General features: G+C 35.7%; 1 protein-coding gene across 6 annotated transcripts in view; it reads right to left on the bottom strand.

Annotated features, from left to right (window-relative positions):
* Positions 1–22,137, bottom strand: part of LOC150091241 (RNA-binding motif, single-stranded-interacting protein 2-like) — a 662,097-nt gene that overhangs the window by 247,134 nt on the left and 392,826 nt on the right. For 4 of the 6 annotated variants that reach the window (XM_090374864.1, XM_090374859.1, XM_090374869.1 and 1 more), the window contains one exon: positions 16,398–16,457. The exons of 1 other annotated variant lie outside the window; for it this stretch is intronic. In XM_090374864.1, coding sequence (XP_090230990.1) covers positions 16,398–16,457 — 60 coding nt within the window. The remainder of the gene's footprint in view (positions 1–16,397; positions 16,458–22,137) is intronic. One more of the 6 variants, XM_090374866.1, reaches the window with a different exon arrangement.

Raw genomic sequence — 22,137 nt, 5'->3', positions numbered from 1 at the left:
TAATATATAACAAATTTAACTCACACCCTTATACTGATTGACTATCTAGGTTTATATATCTTCTCAAACCTGACAGAAACTAATAACTACAGCAAAATCTAAAAAAAAAACCTCCCAAATTCAAAACTTCTCTATCTGCAGTGCAACTAATATGAACAGCAAGGCCAAAATTTAGGTATGAGAAAAATAAAATAAAATAGGAAATATCTTGTGAACCAGACGTAGGAAATAAAAATAAGATGCACATCCAAAATCAGTATTAAAAAATATACTATTTCCATCAAATTTTTATTGAAAATATTTTCCAGTGAAATTTCACTTTTGAAAACTGAGCAGAATGAAGTCCACTATAATATAAGAACTTTGGGGGTGTGGTTTACATAAAAGGAATCACTGAAATGTGTATGTCAGAAACAAGTGAGGGAAAGAAGATTTATTTACTTTCAGTTTGGTCCTTGAGATTGTCACAGACATTCTCTCAGATATGCCAGACAAGCTGTACTTGCTACCTGGGAGTTTAAAACACTGATGGAACTGATATTCAGGTGACATTCAAGTCAAGTGGAACCAATTTTGGAGAAGTCCGGACACTCTGTGAGAGCCAAATACTCTGCTTGCACCTTCACAATCGTAGGACTGTTGGTAATCTTGGGTATAACCTCCATGCACAAGCACACTGTGGGTGACAACCTAGATGTTAACCAAAGTAAGCAGATATTGAGGTGTGGCAACTACACCACACGGAGGAATGCCACTCCTTTGTGTTACCAGGCAATACTAAATGGTAGCCAAAGTAAGCAGATATTGAGGTGTGGCAACTACACCACACGGAGGAATGCCACTCCTTTGTGTTACCAGGCAATACTAAATGGTAGACGACTCTCATCAACTGGTGCAATACTGCCACTTTGCTTACTGGAGACTTGAAGTGGTGGAACCCATGTTTAGTCTCCATGTTTAGTCTCCATGACTGCTGACTCTTGAGTTTATGATGGACATCATGGCGAGATCGCAGGCTGGCCGCTAGGAACGAACCTATTGGTAACTCTTTAGGAGGCTTCCAGACCAGCTAGTGTATAATCTTGCTACCTCTACTCTGCCAGATAGTGACTGGAGGGAGTCCAAGTAGCGTGTATGGGGGGGGGGGGGATTGTTGAGGCCACACTATGTCAAGGATCCGGGTATATGCTTACGATGTGTATGCTATATCCAAACATTTCATTACTTCATACACCATCCCACTATTTCTTTTTAATATTGAATAAACCATGAATTTTCAAACTAATAGAGTAAGCTTATCTGTGAAAAGATCTAAACCTCCCAAACACATCCTAGTTCACTTCACAAATATACGTGGTCTCAATTCCATTCTCAACGATGTCCATTTCCACTTCCAGTCTGCCAAACCCCACGTACTTTTTCTGATAGAATCTCATTTATCGGGTGACTCAACTATTGCTCATTTCATGTTGCCCAAATTATTCGCTGTATGAGTCCTTTCGCCTCAAAGGTGGTACTGTGCATATGTCCGTTCCGATATTCCCTGTCAGAGACTTGGTAATTTGGAATCTCCTCTTTACGATCTTCTCTGGCTTAAAATCTCTCTACCTCATTGTGTCAAATTCATCTGTTGTCTCTACCGTTCTCCCAACTCCACTAATCACTTGGAGCTCTTTGACTTCCTCTCTTTGCAACTTGACTTTCTCCAGTTCAAGTTTCCTAACAGTGAGATAATTTTCCTTGGTGATTTTAATGTTCACAACTCAGGCTGGCTTCCATTTTCTAGTCACACCAACCCAGCTGGTCGAGATGCTGAGGCTTTTGCAATTACTAATGACCTTGCACAGATAGTTCATTTACCTACAAGAACACCAGACAATCCTAATCATACAGCCAACACACTTGATCTTTTTCTCACATACAACCCTTCTAAGTACATGGTTGAAGTGAGTGGTCCTTTAGTTACCTCAGATCACAACTTGGTGATTGTTTCTTCTCCAATGGAGCCTTTATCTCATGGCTATTCCCAACCTTGTATTGTTTGGTATTACAAGAATGCAAAATGAGATGACCTGCGAGATTTCTTTTCTACTTTTCCTTGGTTGGATTACTGTTTCAAAACTTCTGATGTCAACATTTGCTCAGATCGTGTCAGTGAAATTATTCTTGTAAGAATGGAATCCTCTATCCCACACTCTACTTTAAAATCTCGTCCTTTATCCAAACCTTGGTTTTCCAATAAATGTGCTAAGGCTGTTCAAGAGAAGAACGTTGCATATCGTAATTGGCTTGTTTCCAATTCTTCAGTTTCATTTTCTGCCTAGACCAAAGTTTGCAACAATTGTAAAGCAGTCATTAATCAGTCCAAACTAGACTTTGCGCAGGCTAAGAGAAGAAAATTTGCTTCTTGCCCTAATGGTAACCGAGCAGTCTGGTCTTGCCAAAGCTATTAGCTGCAACTTTTGCCCATCTCTGCTTCCACCTCTGTCAAAACCACATGGTTCTGTTTTCACTTCAGCCAAGGATAAAGCTGCTAGCATCCCATTTTTCTTCTAACCTACGTATTAATGAACTTGGTAAAACACCTCCCACCATTCCCAACATGCTCCATTCAACGCCTCCTGTGGTCTTACGTGAAAAGGATGTCAGAGGGATTTTGACGAATCTTGATGCTAAAAAAGTTCCATGTCCTGATGGTATTTCTCCACTTGTTCTCAAATCCTGTGCGCCTGAACTTTACTCCTGTTCATTGCCGCCGTTTTTTTCCTTTCTTATTCCAAAGGTGTTTTTCCTTCTGCTTGGAAATCTGCTCGTATTCAGCCAGTTCCTAAAAAGGGTGACAAATCCCTCCCATCCAATTATCGTCCCATTGCAATTACATCTACTCTTTCTAAAGTAATGGAGAAATCAACTCTTAAACAACCTAGAAACCTTCCGTCTGATCAACGATCACCAGTATGGATTCGGTCAGTGTCGATCCACTGGTGATATTCTGGCTTATGTTACTCATTTATGGACAAATTCAATGGAAAATTTCGGTGAAACGCAAGCAGTTGCTCTTGACATCTCAAAGGCTTTCAATCGTGATTGGCATAAAGGTGTCTCCAAGGTTCAGTTCTTTCTCCCACTCTTTTCGTCTTGTCTATTAATGACCTTCTTCCATCGACTGGAAATCCTATCCATAGGTTTGCCAATGGTAGCACATTGCATTCCACTTTAATCTGCTACTAATTCCTTAAAAGCCAACCACCAGGTAATTCACCAGTGGAGCAAAGACAACTTAGTTGATTTCAATACTTCTAAAACTGTCTTGTTTATCTCGCAAGAAGGATTCTTCTGCTCTTATGCTTATCTTTTTTGACACTCCAATTTCTAGGCAAGATGATATATCTCTTTTGGGGATTACCCTGACCCTTGGCAAAGCACATTAGAAATATTGCTTCCTCTGCATCTAAAAAAACTTGGTTTTCTCTTTCGCTCTCGGCATTACTTTTCTTCTAAACAGCTGTTCACTCTGTACAAATTGCAAATCTGCTCTACCATGGAATATTGTTCCCACATTTGGGGTGGTGCCCCCAAAACCTCTCTCAGGCTTCTAGATTCCATTCAGAAGAAGGCAGTTAGGTTAATTATTGACTCCTCTCTAACAGAGTCTCTCCACTCGCTGTCTCATAGATGTACTGTTTCTGCTGCATGCCTCTTCTACAGATACTTCCACGGGCACTGTTCTTCTGAACTGGCTTCTATAATTCCCACTCTTTCTTTCAAAACAGTCCAAACACGTGCCGCCACCAGCCAAAATCCATTTACCGTCCAACTTCAAACTCACAGAACCAACTTTTCATCTTCCTTGTTTATTCGTTCAACTGCCATTTTTTGCAACAACCTTCCTTCATACCTATTTCCTGAAAATTTCAGTCTACAGAATTTCAAGTCTAATGTCAAGAAATATCTTCTCTCGTCTTCTCAACCTTCAACCCAAGCACAACCCAAGTACTTCAACCTAATACTATATAGGTTCTAATATCTCTCATGTTTGGGAGTTTCATAAAAAAAAAAAAAAAGTTTGGATTGTGTATGTGAATGCAAAAACGTTTTGTGTACTAGAGTGTAATTTCTACAGAAAGCTCTATATCACAATCAGTTTTGGGTAGGCCAATATATTGAAAGGCACGTGAAACTATGTTTAATGTAGCAAGATATATGTTAAGAAAGACAAAGTTTACCTGAAGAACAATTAAAATATTGTGTGGCATATATAGGTAGGGTTGCCAGGTTTCTATGACTGGATTAAAGGACCCTCAACAATAATTAATGTTACCACTCTCCAACTCTCATTCCACCCCTCCCACTCCAAAAAAGGAAAACTGAATGATTTTTTAGTTAATAAATAAACATTTTGTTTACAATTTTTAGATTTTGGTTTAAAAATTATAGTTTTCATATTGACTATAAATATTTATAAATTTTAGTTTAATTTAGAATTTAAAATATTTAAGGGTAAACCAGAGCTTTCCATGCGGAAGAATATGCATTGATATAGAGGTGAGTTCCGCTTAACGCTGATAATTCGTTCCGGAAAAACAGAATGCTAAGTGAATCTGCACTAAGCAAGTATCGCATTCCCATAAGGTAACATTATCATTTGTAGCAATAGGTGCAAGGAACCTGAGGCTTTTGCTGCACCAGGCAAAAAAATAATAATAAAATAAAAAAATAAAATGAGTTACCCTGAGAGAGAGAGAGAGAGAGAGAGAGAGAGAGAGAGAGAGAGAGAGAAGGGAATCACCAAGATATCCAGCTGGGTGTGCCAAGCCCATACTCACCAGATGTGAGCCTCTGGGGTAACATGTATTTGTGGGTTGTGGTCGGTGCCGTAGGATTTCTTAATCAGTAATAAACGGTAGTCAAAAGATGCACAAATATCGGTCAAAATATTTAATATTCAAATATTTGTACATATAAACAAATAATTATGTGGTAACTACTTACGTATCAAAATTAACCTTAAAATTCCAATTAAAATCACAAATTTAATTGATCTAAATTGATTTAATTTATTTGATGAATTTAATCATGAAAAATGTGTCAATTCTGGCCCGCTTCCTGTTAAATTAAAAGGGGTTTTAATTTACAATCCCCTGCAGCATTACCACCCAACAATAAAGTCAACTGATCCTTTGCCGCTTTGAACCTGGCATTTTTTTCCTTTCAATATTTATCTTCTTTTAGGCATTCGTTTCCAAAAAAGTCCTGCTTCATTTAGGTTAAAAACTTTTTAAGAAGTATAATACAGTACATAATACCCCTTTTCAATAATTTTAACAAGTTCTTTTTTGAAGGTTTCAGCTCCTTGATCTGAACTTGTGGCTTCTCCCTGGATTTTAAATCTATTAAACAAGCCCTTACTAGTTTTAAATGGTTCTACATTTTTTTTTTTTTTTATAATATTTAACTTACCTGAATTCTGCGTTGGATATTATCTTCAATAAAATTAGTTAAAAGTCACTCCATTTCAATCCCACTATCTGGCTTAGTCTAGTTGCTAATAATGGAACAACTGTCTTTCCCGCTGTAAAAATTAATTCTTTATTTTTATAATTGTTTTCCCCCCCCTTGCAGTTAAACCCCAGTCCTAAATTATGGCACATGTCTGCCTGTCGTTGACCAGAATCAATTCACTTCAAAACGTCTAATTTAATTTTCAAATTCAGTCTTTTTCTTACATGTGAAGTCTTCATACTGCATCCAGACATTGCTTTTTCATTCTTATCTGCCATTATTAACTCTTCAAAAATGTAACTGCGTTGGTTGCATTCATTATGATACGATGTTCAAGTAAACTGTCTGTTACGCACAATGTCTAATACTATACTGAGTGATGACTAAACTTCGGATAAATGCATATAACGCAAATATTACAAGCAATATACTTGATCATTTTTTTAAAATGTTGATCTCAAAACTACGTAACAAGTCACTGTACTGCAATTAAATTAGCGTGAGAGAAACTTTCACTGAGCGTGGGAAGATTTCTCAAGTTGTCGTGGGAAACATTTTAATGGTGTTTTGCTATTCATTTTCAAGGTTTCGACTCCATCAGATGAAATGTTTTCGTTAAATATGCCAAAATTGCAATCTGTATGCTGGTAAAAGAGCGTTATAGCGAATCAGCGTAAAGTGAACCGTGTTATAACGAGGGCCTGCTGTATAAGGTTAATGAACGATATAAAAAGCACAAATTGATCCAAATATTTTAATACAAGTTTAGTGCATTAATTGACATGAAGCTAAAGTAATTTTATGTAGGTGAAAGAAAAGGAGAGAGGAAAAAAAAAAAAAAAAACACCACCCGTATTGGTTTAAAAGCTAGAAATCATTCACATCGAACATATTTTGTACTACTTCGAGCAGCCTTAAGAACTTCTGTAACGTTTAATTTTCTCAGAAAAAACTAAACAAATATCTTTAAAATTGAAGTAGATCATTAGTTCGCTTTTTATTAGTGAAACTGAACATTCAACCCCAGGGGCTCACATCTGGTGAGTATGGGCTTGGCACACCCAGTGTCCTGAGCTGGATATCATCATTCTTCCCTTTCTTGGTGATCTCTCTCTCTCTCTCTCTCTCTCTCTCTCTCTCTCTCTCTCTCTCTCTCTCTCTCAGGGTAACTCAGAATTTTTTTTTTTTTTTTTTGCCTGGTGCAGCAAAAGCCTCAGGCATGTTTAGGGCATAAGCCTCAAAGCTATGGAGGAGTCTAGACTATGTATAAATGTAATGCAAGCGCATCAGAAATACATAGCTATACCTGATTAAATCAGAATATTAGTAAAACGGCATCGTTTTAGGTTATATCTCATTGTGAATACCTTCACAACGAGTTGCCATGATATTGCACTACTTCGAATAAGTAACGCTTCACCTAAGGAGAAGACTAATGTTACATCTAATGACTAATCTTCTCCTTAGGTGAAGCATTACATATTCAAAGTAGTGCAATATCATGGCAACTCGTTGTGAAGGTATTCACAATATGAGATCTAACCTAAAATGATGCTGTTTTACTAATATTCTGATTTATTCAGATATAGCTATGTATTTCGGATGCGCTTGCACTATATTTATACATGATAATCTATTTTGCCCATCCCTCAACTTAAGAGTTCATTATGCTAAAAATCCTTTCTGAATTTGCCGAAGTTCCTGGCAATGAAAAAATGTACAAAATGACCTTGAAAATATTTGAAAGCTTAAAATCAACACTTTTCAAAATTAAATGCCACTGACTTGAAGTACTCAAGTTTTAAATTTTTCAGAGGTTGACAGTTTCATAATTTGTTTTCAGTACTAAAATCTAATATCCAACTTTAGTTTTTCTATTAATTTAAAATATTCTGCTACTTCAACAAATGAATCATAGTTAGGACAACCATTTTTAAAGCTTAATTTGCTGACTTTCAAAAAAGTGGTATTTTCATTAAAATTAAATTTCTTTCCTAAATATTTCAATGCAGCATTATAAAATGCTTTGAAATCATTTATTACTGTGCTTTTAACTACATGGTCTAATTTCTGAAAATGCTGATGGACTTGGTACCCAAAAAATTCTTGGTGAAGACATGAATTTTCAGTGAATTTTTTAGATCATTCAATTATGTAAAAAATATCACTGGCACACGTTTCATTCTTTTCAAGTGCTTTTATTGCTTTGCAAATTATTTTGATTGCATACACAGAGAAAAGAAAATATAATTCTATAATTATAGAGACCTCTGTTGAATTTTCATTAATTTGAAGGATTTTAAAAAGCTGTTTGGAACAGTCTTTTGGTTTGCTTACGAAATAAGGCTCAAAGCCTTCCATGAAAGCAGAATTCGTTCTATATATGGTTGTAAAGAAAGCCATCTAGTTGGTACGTGCCTTAAAATTTCCTTAAACTCTGTTCTGGCAAACTCATGAAATTCTTTAAGGTTATCCCTTCTTTTGGCTGAAACAGAAAAATGACCACATTTTCAAGACAATATTTTTTATATCAATATCTAAATTACTGAAAGCATATTTAGCTAAATTATGAATAATGTGAGCATAGTACAGTTTGCTTTAATTACGTCTTCATTTCGTTTCGTAATATTTTGGAATAAGGATTTATTACACCCAAAATTATAATTTGCATTGCCTGCACTAAAACTAAATATCCTTTGCCAATCCCATCCTAAATTTCTCATTGAAATTTTTAGGTACTCAAACATTCCATCTGCACTTTCATCAGCATTTTCAATAAGATCAACTAACTAGTTTGTAGGACCATATTCTTTGTTAAAGTACTAATTTGACAAAGTTCATATTCTTTCTATTAGAAGCATCAATCTGTAAACAAAAAAATAATGGTGGATCATTATGTTTTAAATCATCCAAAACAATTTGCAATGCTTTTTTACCTAAAACATTACAAACAATGGCAGCAGATTTAGTTCTTCCACATGATATTTTTGGTGCGATTTTTGAATCATTGTAAAGTTTAGAGTTAAATTACATTACAATCTAATGAGTAATAAGAATGGTGATGCTTAATTGAATGATAAATATGAGTAATTTCAGCTGCAGTAACTAAATCCTCTTCTTTCATATTCTTTTTCACAAGAAACCTATCAAGAAGATTTGAAGAATTTGATGATTTACGAGCCGATTTATGAGCTTATGAGTCTTTAAGCAGAATATCTGCTCAGTATAACCAACTTTAAATACATTTCTGCACAGGAAACTTGATTTAATTACGTCTTCATTTCGTTTCGTAATATTTTGGAATAAGGATTTATTACACTCAAAATTATAATTTTCATTGCCTGCACTTTATGCAGGCAATGCAAATTATAATTTTGCCTCATGAGGATCATTTGTTGAAGCTATCATTTAGTGCTGAAAGGCTCATTTTTGAGCCTATCAGCACTAGTTCATAGCATGGTACCTAAAAACTGAACAAGTGCAGTAGTAGCAGCAGTGGAGGTAATATTCGGTTAAGGAAATTTGATCGATGAAATCATACAGCACCAATTTTAGTTATAAGAGCAAAGCCTCTTCTTTTTGGGAGAAATTCCATTTTTGATGGCTAAAAATTAAAACATGTTTGTATATAACATGAAATATTACATGCCTATAACCGTATAAATGAAACAGATAAATGTTTCTTTGTAAAGTTATAGGAAAAACAGTTTAAACAAAGCCATTGAACGCCATATTATAAAAAGTAATTTTTCTGATCCTATGATTTTATTAATTATTTACCAGTTGAACAATGTTCGCAAAAATTAGATCATGACCACACAGGTGCAAGTTTCTATGCTTTGTCAAAAAAATATAATTTTATCGAGAAGTATGAAGTTAAGTGCATGGTGTTTGTAAAACTAACCTGTTCTAGCCGGAGAGGATAGAACAGGTTAAGATTATCTCTTTATGATTTTATTATTATAAAATCTGCCATTTCTCAGTGGTGGATTTTACATTTGAGGTGCTTTTTAATATAACCCCTGTTAAAGCTTTGAGCTAAAGTTTTGAAATGAAATTGTAATTTTTTTCGGTTTGAGGAGCCCAGCGCTTGCCGTGTCCAAAGCATACGTCCCTTACTCCTGCATGGAAATCCACCACTGCCATTACGAGGCACACTGAAAAATTAAAATAAAGGACAAATTGCACCCTTTCTCGTTTCAGTAAAGGACCAGGACAGTTTGGCTAAAATAAAGGATTGTCCTCTGAAATAAAGGACATCTGGCAACCCTACATATAGATGTCCATTCCAATAGTAAACTAAGTGTTGCAATAAGACAATGAAAGTCTGAAATATCATAGTAAGTTATTATTTTCAACATTTAAAGGTAAGTTTGAAGAAGAAGGATAGTGGTAGATGATTTTGACTAAAAGGAAGGAAATAGCTAAGTAAATACCTACATATCTTCAAAGAATTAAGAAATAGTAATTATTTAGCAATCTTCTTGTGCATCTTGATGAATCTTAAATTCATTCACCACATGTAAAACATGCTTGCAGTTGTCCAATGCTATGGAACTAAAATGGCCACTGGAAAAAGCTCTCGACTTATAAAAGTACTTAAAATGGAGCACCACAGGTGCCAGATTTATGCATTAAGTTCCATTAATAATTTCGCAGGCACAAATCTTTGCCAGTTTCACATGTTTCCTAGACTGTACATCGCTGATACTATGTATTTCTATGTCACTATATTATATATACTATATGTTTTCATTAACAACATATAAAATCATTCATTTTTGAGCCTATCAGCACTAGTTCATAGCATGGTACCTAAAAACTGAACAATTGCGGTAGTAGCAGTGGTGGTGGTAGTATTCAGTTAAGGTAATTTTATTGGTGAAATCATACAGCACCATATTCCATATCATATAATTATGCAAATCATGATTATAAATCAATCATATTCTACTGAAATCATATTAAAAATATATTTGGCAACTGCAATGTCCACACCGGAGACAGAATTGAATCAAGGTTCTTCATTTTTTTTAGGCAAGTATGTTAACCACTGGACAAATCTAACAGTAGTATGGGTTAACATTTTGGCTTAATGCTGGTGACAATGGTAAAAATAATGGATCATCATCATCATTAGTAATTCAGTCTTGTGACTGGTCAGTTCCTCTGATGAGCTGTCATCATCTTTGTCTCTCCTGTTCCATTTGTTTTAGTTCTTCAAAGTTCTAAAGTCCAGCTTCATCCAGCAATGTCCTGATGAAGGTCTTTTTTGGTGTACCCCCTAGGGCATTTTCCGTCCTCAGTCCCCTCCATTGCATCCAGAAGCAATTCACCATGTCGAATCATGTGGCCCAACAATTTTAGTCTAGTTGATCTTATTCTACCTAATATTTTCCTTTGTTCTTGGACATGTCTTAATATTTACACATTTGACACTTTTCCATCCTACGCCAGCACACACACACCATATATTTATGGCCTTGAGTCTCTTTTTGTCTCTCTTTTCTAGAATCCATGTCTCTGCTGCAAATAGTGCCACTGACCAGATATGTCTTTATTATCTTCCTAATTTCTTGTGACATCTTCTGTGTAATAAAAGACAGTTTATATTCTATTTTGATAATTTTTTGCAGCCTAGCAGAGCAACCTGCCAGTATGGACTGATCGTTTCCAAACATAGCCTATATGTACTTTTCACTTATTTTAATCCCTCACTTCTTATTCCCAAGCGCCTCCTTTATTATCACTTCGGCAAAAGCATTGAACAAACCAGGTGAAAGTAAGCATGCGTGTCTTACTCCCTTTTTAACCTTAGCTTTTTCTGTTAGTTCTCCCCTCACTCTTATCACTGCATTTTGTCTTCTAAATAAATCATAGATCAGTCTAATAATCTTCTTGCATCCAATTTTCTCAAGCAATGGGAACAGTTCTCTCCAGATTACTCTTATCAAACACCTTGTAATCCACAAAATACACAGAGGTTTCTTCCAGTGTTATACACTTTCTCACACAACACTCTCAACGTTTCCAATAGCATCTCTCGTCTAACTGCCTCTGCAAAAATTACACTGCGTCATTCAGAAATTGTTCAATATGACTCTCCATACAAACTTTGCTAACTTTCAGCAGAATCTTGGATACAGGGTAATAAGACTTATAGTTCTGTAGTTTTGGCATACCGTTGGTGACATTTTCTTGGTTATGGGGATTATGATTGATGTGCAGAAATCCTCTGGCCAATGCACATCCCTGTATATAATCTTTATCAGTTCAAATAAGGCTTTCTTCAGATTTTCTCCACTGTATTTTAAAAGCTCTGCAGGTATGTTGTCAATTCCTGGTGCTTAGCTATTGCTAAGGGACTTTAAGGCTGTGTTGAATTCATCCTTTTCCTCCTGTGTTTTCTTGTTCTTCTAGCACCATATTCCTCCATGTGTACGTGCTTGAATCGTTATACAGTTCTTCAACATATCCCCTCCATCTTTCCTTTTTTTCTTCGATGTTCAGTACTGTCATTTCTTTTTCATCCCGCATTGCTCTCGTTTGGATTCTGCTACTCTTTCTTGTTAATTCTCTGATTTTTCTATGCGTCAAACCTTATTATCTGAGCGTTTCAGTCTCTTGAAGTTCTCTGCTCACCACTGTTCTTTAGCCCTCCTACATTCCCTATCAATTTCATTCTTCAATCTATGATAGTTCCTTTGATCATCATTTTTTTGGCCTTTCCGTCTCATCCTCTCATCCATTTTCGGCAGTAAAATATCTGTGAGCCAAGGCTTCCTCCTAATTTTTTCACTCTTACCAGAGCCACCGATGCAGTCTTACAACAAGTGATCTCATTGATTAAATACCAATTTTGCTCTAGATCGTTCGTAGTCTCCTCAGCAGCGATAACATTGGTCAGACCATGAAACACATATTTTGCACTCTACTGTCTAAATTTCTCAAAGTTCCATCTCATGAATGATTTTCTTTTATTCAGGCACTTTTTAGTTCCACATTCATATTCACGAGTGAGTGATCTGAATCTCCGTCTGCTTCCGGATAGGACATTGCTTTCTTCACTTGGTTACGGTATCTCTCTTTAACTAAGATGTAATCAATTTGGTACCTTAGTTAGTCACCGGGATTCCTCCATGTATATCTTCTGTGAAGTGATGCCTTAAACCATGTATTTGCTACCATTAGACTCTCTTCTGTACCAAACTCCAGTAAGCGCTGACCTCTTGTGTTTCTCACATACAGACCAAAATTCCCCACAGCCTTTTCTAATCTTCTCTTTCAAACTATCACATTCGAATCCCCCATAATTATCACATTGTCTATTGACCTGGTTTTCCGTATTAATTCCTCCAACTGTTCATATACCTCCTCAAGTAATTCGTCAGCACTATTTGAGGTTGGCATATAAACTTGTATAATTACCATTTCGACTGGATTTGCTGCAAATCTCAATATGATAAGTCTATGTCCCAATGGTTCCACATCTACTAGTGCTCTCTCATGAATCATCTTGTCATAATTATTGCCACACCCTCCTCTCTGCAACTACTTCCAGAATGCACAACTTAATAGTCTCCACTTACAAATTCGCCCACTTCACTCCATCTTGTCTCCACAACTCCAAGCAAATCAATACTATTCATGTGCATTTCTCTTTTGACACTCTCCAGCTTTCCACATTTCAACCATGTTTGCAAGTTCCATGTCCCGATTCCACAAATTTTGAAAGTTGATGACCTGGAAAGTCCTGACACTTTCCCTGCCAGGCACAACATCACTATCAGCATCCTGTTGTGCTACGATGATTTTGTAGCTGCCAGATCTTTCAGACATCTCTGGCTCGCTCATTGTAGCATTACTTGGATATGCTTTATTTATAGGGTAGCTTCCTGTTGCATTCCATGTCCCATTTATATATATATATGTGTATTATTCAATTAGTTTTGCACTATTTAATTTTTTTAAATCTTCAGTGAGGTACTATTATCCCCCTTCCTCACTCAAACTCTAGCTAATAATGTCTAATATATTAATGATTTTTGAATTTTCTTAAATATATATTTTCATGGTGGTTTGTACAAGCTTGGTCCCAATGAATGAATTTTAAATTATAGCCAGATAAAATGTTAAGTTTTTACGCTATGATGGCAACAATCAGCTGGCCATTAGAACTAAGGACATTCCAACTATCAAATAAAAACATGTCAATAAGTAGTTAAATACTACCTGATATGGTACAAAAATACTCAACCCTAACTACAATGCAACTTGTTAACAAGGTGATCGCTATAAGAAATTCAAATAACTCTTCTTTATATCACATTTTCAACATAAAATCCAGGAGCACATAGTAACCGAATTAAGTACAGACAGTGGCCAGTAGCGCCACTGTCTGTGCTTAATATATATCTAATTTATATCTAATAAAAATAATGAATTAGATGTGAATACTTAGGATATGGGCATAACTTAAACTAGAATTTTCAAAAATCTGATGTGGTGGTCCCAAGGATGCCAGATTTATGAGGATCTATCATTCTGATATCATTTACCATTTAAAATATTCCCACTACCTGGGGGCTGGTATTTTTGTTACTACCACCTTCCACAAATCTGCCAAGTGGATCAGTAGGATTGTCTTCTAAAACTCCAGTGATGGTACTCCAGAGTTCTTCGTACTCTGAATAAACTTTATTCTGAGTCATCTATGCAACATAGCAAATTTACAAGGTCTTCTACTATATACAACTGACAAGTGCAGTAAAATACAGTATACAATATTTAATATTTTTATTTCATAGTATAACACCTTTACATAACATTCTAGAAACTTTGTTGATTATTACGTATTTCTTTTGTGTATAACGGGGCAATTAGCTTTAGTGTATCCCCCCACACTCTCATAACCCATTAAAGTAAAGTTTTACTATATTATTTGAATTTCATTGTTCATCATTAGGAACTCGAATATGGGATACTATTAACTTTATCTCCCCATGCATCCATATGATCTACACAAAAGTCATGAAAAAACTTGTAGTTATGAACAAAATATGTATTTATTCAAAGAAATTAAAAGTATATTGTGTAGAAGTATATTTCTACTTGAAAGCTGGTGATATTTTACTCCAACAAAGCGGGCTGTTCAGGCATTCTAATTCATCCCAAAGATATTCTACTGGGTTGAGTTGGAACCCTGCATTGGCCACTGGTAGGTAATATTTCAATGTTATTATCTTCAAACAACAATTTACATTCACAATCGATGCTTTGAGACATAGTGTACTGTCCATAAAATTCCCAAAACTGTAAGGCATGCAATTGTCCAGGACACCAATGTAGGGTAAAGCATGCACTGTAACAAATGGACATAACTGTATTATGAAAAAAGCCCCAATCTAGAATGACACACTAAGGTAGTAAGCACTTCAAAGGCACCCAACCACAACCTTCAGATTACAAGAGTGTGTAATACGACTTGTTACTCCACAGGACACATTTTCACTAATTGATAGTCCTGATTAGTACTGAATGAAGATGCACTGCATCTTGCATCATTCCAATCAACAGCATACATTTGTTTTCGTTACGAAAAGCACGGGGAGAGGGAGGTTCTTCTATGAAAATTCAAGCCTTAAAGCTCTTTAAGTGACCATTTTAAGCAACAAAATCAGATTCTCAGGTTTTCATAGCAAAATGAGATACCCACCCAGCTGTTGCAAGGAGTCCTGGCTCCTGTCAGAAAATATTTTATGCCTACCTCGTCAGATTTTGGGCTGAGTATCACCCTGGGCTTCCAATTCTTTGGCACATCACAAATTTTCAACTTGAGTGTGTTCAATTTCTGAGCAATTCATATTAGTGCCCCATGACTTTTGGTAGAATATTTGTAATTTGCCAACAATGTGTTGTTTGTTCAGTACACTTCCTTTCAGGAATGTTGTGATAGACCTGTCAGAGAACAAATAGATGTTCCTTCGATCTGCATTGCGGACAATAGACTTTACGACTACTCTGCATATAATACCATGTGTAGCACTCAAATTTGACATTCTCATCTGCAGGTTATATGAGCATATTTATGCACATCTATAAGATCTAAACACAGTCTTTGTAGTATAAATTAGTTTCCCCTCTTCCATGTTTCTACAAGTGATTCAAAAAAGTAACAGCAATTTTACTACTTATGATGATAAAAAAAATAATAATAAAATAAAATGAGTTTTTTTTTTAAAATTAATTTGACATAATCCTGATATTTTCAATATAATGGTTTCACAGCATTGTACAAGCAAGCATTTTATTCACCAAGAGAACTAACTCCCTTCACGTCTAGATTATTTGTGCTCCTTTCATCTCTTGGTTACTGTCATGAAATGAACGCCCTTACCAATGTTTATGTCTGAAATTTAAAAAAAATAAAATAAAATAATAATAAAAAATAAATGAAGCAGCCAGATCAGATCTATAAAGGGTAATGTTCAAAGATGGTCAAATCCAAGTTTTACAATAAAATCAATAGTTTTTACAGAATATACATGGCCTACCATTTTAATTCCTCAATAAACTTCTTAACTTGGCATATCATTTTCTGTCATTATGGTCAACATTTAAACAATTCATAGAGCTTTCTTTTGGCAATGATTGCTACTGCTCATCATACCGTGGCTCATTCTCCTACAGATTTCTGAAAGTTTCACAACTTCAGAATTTAAAATATTACTGGAACTGCTTCATCCTGATGCAAACTTATAAGGGAATGTTTTTATCACTACTGGACAATTTTATAACTGACTAAAAATAATCTTACAGACTTTTAATTATTAAAATGAAATAAAACATTCTTTTTTAATGACCATAAATTTTAACTATAAATAAATTGCCGTTACTTTTTGAATCACCTTTGTGTGTTTCATATGGTAGACTTGATTATGAATTACGAGGTAGACCTAAGGGCAAAGACAAATAAGAAAAATAAGAATAAATTCACTATCGAACAAAATATGTAAGCAAATATTTGGTAGAGACAACTGTAAAAATTAACTTGCTAGGAGAAGCTCTTAATTATAGTGGGGAAATGTTATGCCCACAACAAACATTTATTTCCAACAATAAAAAAATATTTTCTTAATTAGAATACAGATATTTTACTTACTTACACACACACACACACACACACACACACACACACACACACACACACACACACACACACACACACACAGTTGGACCTCTAACTTTCATACAGCGAAATTTTCTATGTAGCGAACTTTTTTGATTTCCCCTTGATCATTACATTGAAAATTGACTGAAAGAGTTCAATGGCTGTATCCTTTTAAAGCCCCAGGAATTTGGCGTGCAAGACCAAATTCAACACAATATGAAACTGGGGTTGCACAGTGGCCACAAAGTGGGTAGGTTGGGAGACCTAGGTCTGGTGGCAGAAGAGCTGCTTAAAAGCCAATGACAGCAACCACAGCCTCAGAGAGTGAAGGTTACTACCTGAAGGGAAGGCAAGGGGAAACCACCCTGTTACTTTTTCTTTTCCCAAGAAAACCCATGATGAACAGTCAAAGAGGAATTAGAGTAACTGGCAATTCTGGTATCAACAATGCATATAGGCAATGTGATTTCGGGCCCAGCAGGGAAAGTAGCAGGGCTTTCCAGGCCGTCAGCAAGCGAAATCCCTGTTTTGGAATTGGAACATGGAATGTATGCACTATGCTACATATTGGAAAATTAGAGAATGTTGTAAGAGAGATGAAGAGGAATAAACTAGATGTCCTTGGACTGGTTGAAACCCATTGGAAAGATGCAGGAGAATTCCTCAGTGGCGAGTATAAAAAAATAATGCATTCAGAAAGTGACAAAGCTCAGAGAGGCATTGCAATTATGTCAAAACGTTTTTCATCATGCTTGACAGATGTGGAAACAATCAGTAACAGGATTGTAATGACCTGTCTTGAAGCAGCTCCAGTTGATATTGTAATAATACAAGTTTACTTGCCTACATCAAACAGCAATGAAGACTCAGTAGAAGAGATCTATGAACAATTGGAAGAACTTCAGAGAAAACAAAATCGAATGATAATATAATTATAATGAGAGACTAGAATGCATTTGTGGGAGACAAAAGAGAAGGAAATATTGTTGGAGATTTTGGGCTAGGAGCAAGAAATTTGAGGGGACAACGACTAATTGATTTCTGTAGTCAAGAAAGATTTGTAGTAGTCAACACTCGGTTTCAGGCACCACTGCAATGTAGGTATACGTGGAAAAATCCTGGAGATTCTTGTAGATATCAGTTAGACTACATTCTGGTGAAATAAAGATACCACAATCATGTAAAAAAAGCCACATCTTTTCCAGGAGCAGGTGTGGACAGTGACCATTCAAAAGTGAAAATGATAAGAGAACTAAAGCTAAAGAAAATTAATGGAAAGAAAATAAATAATAAATGGAACCTAGAAAAACTAAAGAATGAAGAAATAAGAATACTGTTCCAGAATACTACAAACAGCTATAATGAGGTAAATAAGGAAAGTTTAATAAACAATATTGACCAGATGTGGAATAACATTAAAGAAACTATAAACAAAGCAGCTCATAAATTTCTGTGAAATGGAAACAAGACGAAAAGAAAACCATGGATAACAGAAGACATCCTTCAAATGATGGATCAAAGAAGAATTTTCAAAAACATGAAAAGAAAAGATGGAAAAAATAATTACCATGCTCTCAAGAATGAAATTAACACAGAATGCAGAAAAGCAAAAGATAACTGGTGGACAGAACAATGCCAAGAAATTGAAACTTTAATGCAGCATGGACGAACAGATAGGGCCTACAAGTAAATTAAAGAAATAACAAGAAAATGTAATGGAATTTGCTCCAGAGCAATCAGGAATGAAAAAGATAATGTCATTCTCGATGGAAAAGAACAAGAGACATGGAGAAAAAATATATAGAGGATTTATACATGAAACCATATAGTTAAACTTGAAAATATGATGAGAAAGGAGAACAAAAAAACTTAAAATAAGATCAAATATTAAAAGAAGAATTTGAGCTAGCTTTAAAGTTACTTCCTAACAACAAAGCTCCTGATATAGATAATATTACAGCAGAAATAAAGAACAGTGGAGATCAATTCAAGCAATCACTATTTGGAGTGATTTTGAAAGCATACAGTGAAGGAAAATGGCCAGAAGAACATTTTACAACCGCAATAGTACCAATACCAAAAAAATCTTCAAAGAAATGCAAAGACCACAGAACCATCAGCCTCATATCACATGCATCAAAAATTCTCTTAAATATCATAAAAATATGAATAGAATCCTACATCGAACACTTTTTAGAGGATGCACAATGTGGGTTCAGAAAGAACTTATCTACAAAAGAAGCAATAGGAACTTTAAGATTCTTAGGCGAAAGAATGATAAACAATGGCAGGAACCTGTATGTGTGCTTTACTGACTATGCATTTGACATGCAAATTGCCATATCAAAAGCATTTGACATGGTAATTTGGAATGAGCTTTTTCCTCTACTAGAAAACATGGGATGTCCACAAAGATTAATTAGGCTAATATTTGACATGTATAAAAGACAAAAAGCCATCATCAGTTTAAATGGAGAATTGACAGAAACAGCAAAAATAGGCAGAGGAGTGGGACAAGGATGCCTGCTTTCCCCAAGTTTATTTAATATAATTGCAGAATTAATACTAAAAAAAAGAGCATTTGATGGTAAAAAGTTAGGTATTTATTATTATTATTATTATTTATTAGTATAAAGATAGGTGGAAGAACACTTAGTACAAACAAGTTTGCAGATGATCAGGTAATCCTTGTAGGTAACCCAAGAATGTTATCCAATATGCTAAAACAGTTAACTAAGAAAGTATAGAAATATGGAATGAAGATTAACACTAATAAAATAAAGATTATAATGATGAGTAAAAAGCCAAAACAATTTCACGTTGAAACTGATGGAGAAAAAATAGAACAGGTAACAAATTCAAATATCTAGGACAGATTATAATACAAGATTCATCTTGCCACTTTACTAGTAGTAGTGGCATGTGATGCAAGAAAGCAAGTGTATGAGCTTATGCAGCATGAGCCAAAAAAAAAAAAAAAAAATTCATACCATTCCCTACAAATGCATGTCCAGTTCCTCCTTAAATTTATTCAACCTATCAACTTCCACAACTATAGATGGAAGTTTGCTCCAGCAATTAACCACCCGCTGGCTAAAGGCAAATTTCCACACATCTATTCTACATCTGTCTTTTCTTAATTTGAATTTATGCCCCCTTAGGTTCGTAATCTGAAAAAGTTGAAGGATCCCATCAGTATTCAGCGTGCTCAATCATTCAAGGCCTTATACCTCAATAAGATCACCGCGCAGGTGCCTAGTCTCCAGCCACTGCAATTTGCAGAACTTGAGCCTCTCTTGGTAAGAGGATCCCTTCATTCCCCTCACCAATCTTGTTGCCCTTCTCTGTACACGCTCAAGTAAATCTACATCCTTCCTAAAATGAGGCCTCTGACCTGTACGCAGTACTCAAGGCGTGGCCTGACCATTGCCTTATACAGAGGGACAATCACCTCCTTTTCCCTGCTAGCAAAATTCCTATATATCATTGATAAAACCCCAGCCCTGGCAGCCTGTCTGCATTGCTCAGAAAACTTCATATCTGACTGCACAATTACTCCCAGGTCTTTTTCATTTTCTACCACCTTAAGTGTAGTACCACACAGTTGGTACGTTTCTCTGGGGTTACTTCTACCCATATGCAGTACTTTCATTTGTCAAGGTTAAACTTCAGTTGCTACTTCTTAGCCCATCTGCCCAAATTATCTAGATCCTGTTGCAATAGCACACTGCCATTACTGCCATTAACAACTCTGCCAACCTTTGTATCATCTGCAAACTTCGACACTAAGCCTGATATACCTTCATCAATATCACTGATAAATATACAAAACAACAGAGGACCCAACACCAAACCATGTGGGACTCCACTAATATCATTAGTCCACGAAGAGCAGCACCCATTAATTACCACCCTCCGTCTTCTCCCACTCAACCATCCTTTTATCCATTGTAGCAACTTACCCTTAATACGATGCTGCTCCAATTTGTACAATAGACTTCCTTGCACAACAGTGTCAAAAGCTTTCCTGAAATCAAAATATATGATATCAAAATTATTTTTTGCATCCAGTTCCTTTGTAACCACATCATAATATCCTATCAGTGTCAGACAAGACTTTCTCTTAACAAACCCATGCTGTCTGAATTATTGCTGCAGTCTTGTCTAGATGATCTTGGCAATGCATCTTTAACCAGTGACTCCATTATTTTACCCGGAACAAAAGTTAAACTATTTCTCTGTACAATTGTTCATTGTACTCAATGAAGTCATTAGGCATATAACACACTCCTACTCTTATTTTTCCTTTCACAGTGCTTATGTCACACCAAACTGACTCAAGAGTGCACTGTTCATCTATATCAACTGGATGCACTTCTTTTGATATTATGTTTTTCTTAATTAACAGCATAACACCTCCTCCCTTCCTATCCTTTCTGTACACATTTAATACCCAAATTCCAGTTCTGCATTCCTTATATCTATGTGACACCAACAATATCCGCCTTTGATGTCTTGACCAACACTTCAAATTGATCAAATTTATTTACTATACTTCTAGCATTGGTATACATGTACCTATCGTTATTATTAGTTATCCTAACACATCCTACATACCCAGCTGTTTCATGATGACTGCCATCAGTCCCTGAAACCCCCAGCTCCTCTCGCTCCAATTCGCTACTTATTCTAATAGAAGTTGTGAAATTGGTTCAAGAATTGCAAATGGCAAAACAAGCATTTAGAGGTAAAATCTCTTTACTAAGCCAAAGAAATATGTCACTAGACCTAAGAAAAAGAATTATGAAAACATACATTTTGTCAATTGCTTTGTATTCAGCAGGGACATGGACATTAAACAAAACCACTTGAAAGAACTAGAGGCTTTTGATGTGGTGCTGGCGAAGAATGGAAAAGATTAGCTGGACAGAAAAAATGAGTAATAACATGGTTTTACAACATGTAGGAGAAGAAAGAATTGCTAAGAATAATCAAAAGACAATGGCTACAATGGATCGGACACAGCATGAGGCATAGAGGGATGTTACTGGATGTGCTGGAAGGCAAAATACTGGGAAAAAGAAAACAAGGAAGACCAAGAAACACCATCATAAATACAATTCTGAAGGAAACTAGGCTTCGAAGCTATGCAGAAGTGAAACACCTAGCACAAGACTGGGAGAAATGGAGACAGACCAGTCGATAGACTGGTCTGTCTCCATTAGAAATAGAGAAAACCAGTCGATAGACTGATACACTGAAGAAGGATTTTGTGTGCAGTCCACAGGTATAGGCTTCAATTTAAAATCACCTTCAGCATTACCTCTTAAATAATAGCATTAGTCAATCATTTGAGACTTTATACCCAAATTGATGCTTCATTTGCAGACCAAATAAGTTTCAGTTTGCATCCGTTTCCAAAATAGGCCCGTTTTGTCTACATATTTGCCGATTGTCGTATTCAC

This window comes from Mastigoproctus giganteus, chromosome 1 (genome assembly GCF_048544385.1).
Source record: "Mastigoproctus giganteus isolate SK-2022 chromosome 1, ASM4854438v1, whole genome shotgun sequence".
Classification (NCBI taxonomy): Eukaryota; Metazoa; Arthropoda; class Arachnida; order Uropygi; family Thelyphonidae; genus Mastigoproctus; species Mastigoproctus giganteus.
The sequence above is the reverse complement of the archived record's forward strand: the minus strand, read 5'-3'. Positions and strand labels throughout refer to the sequence as shown.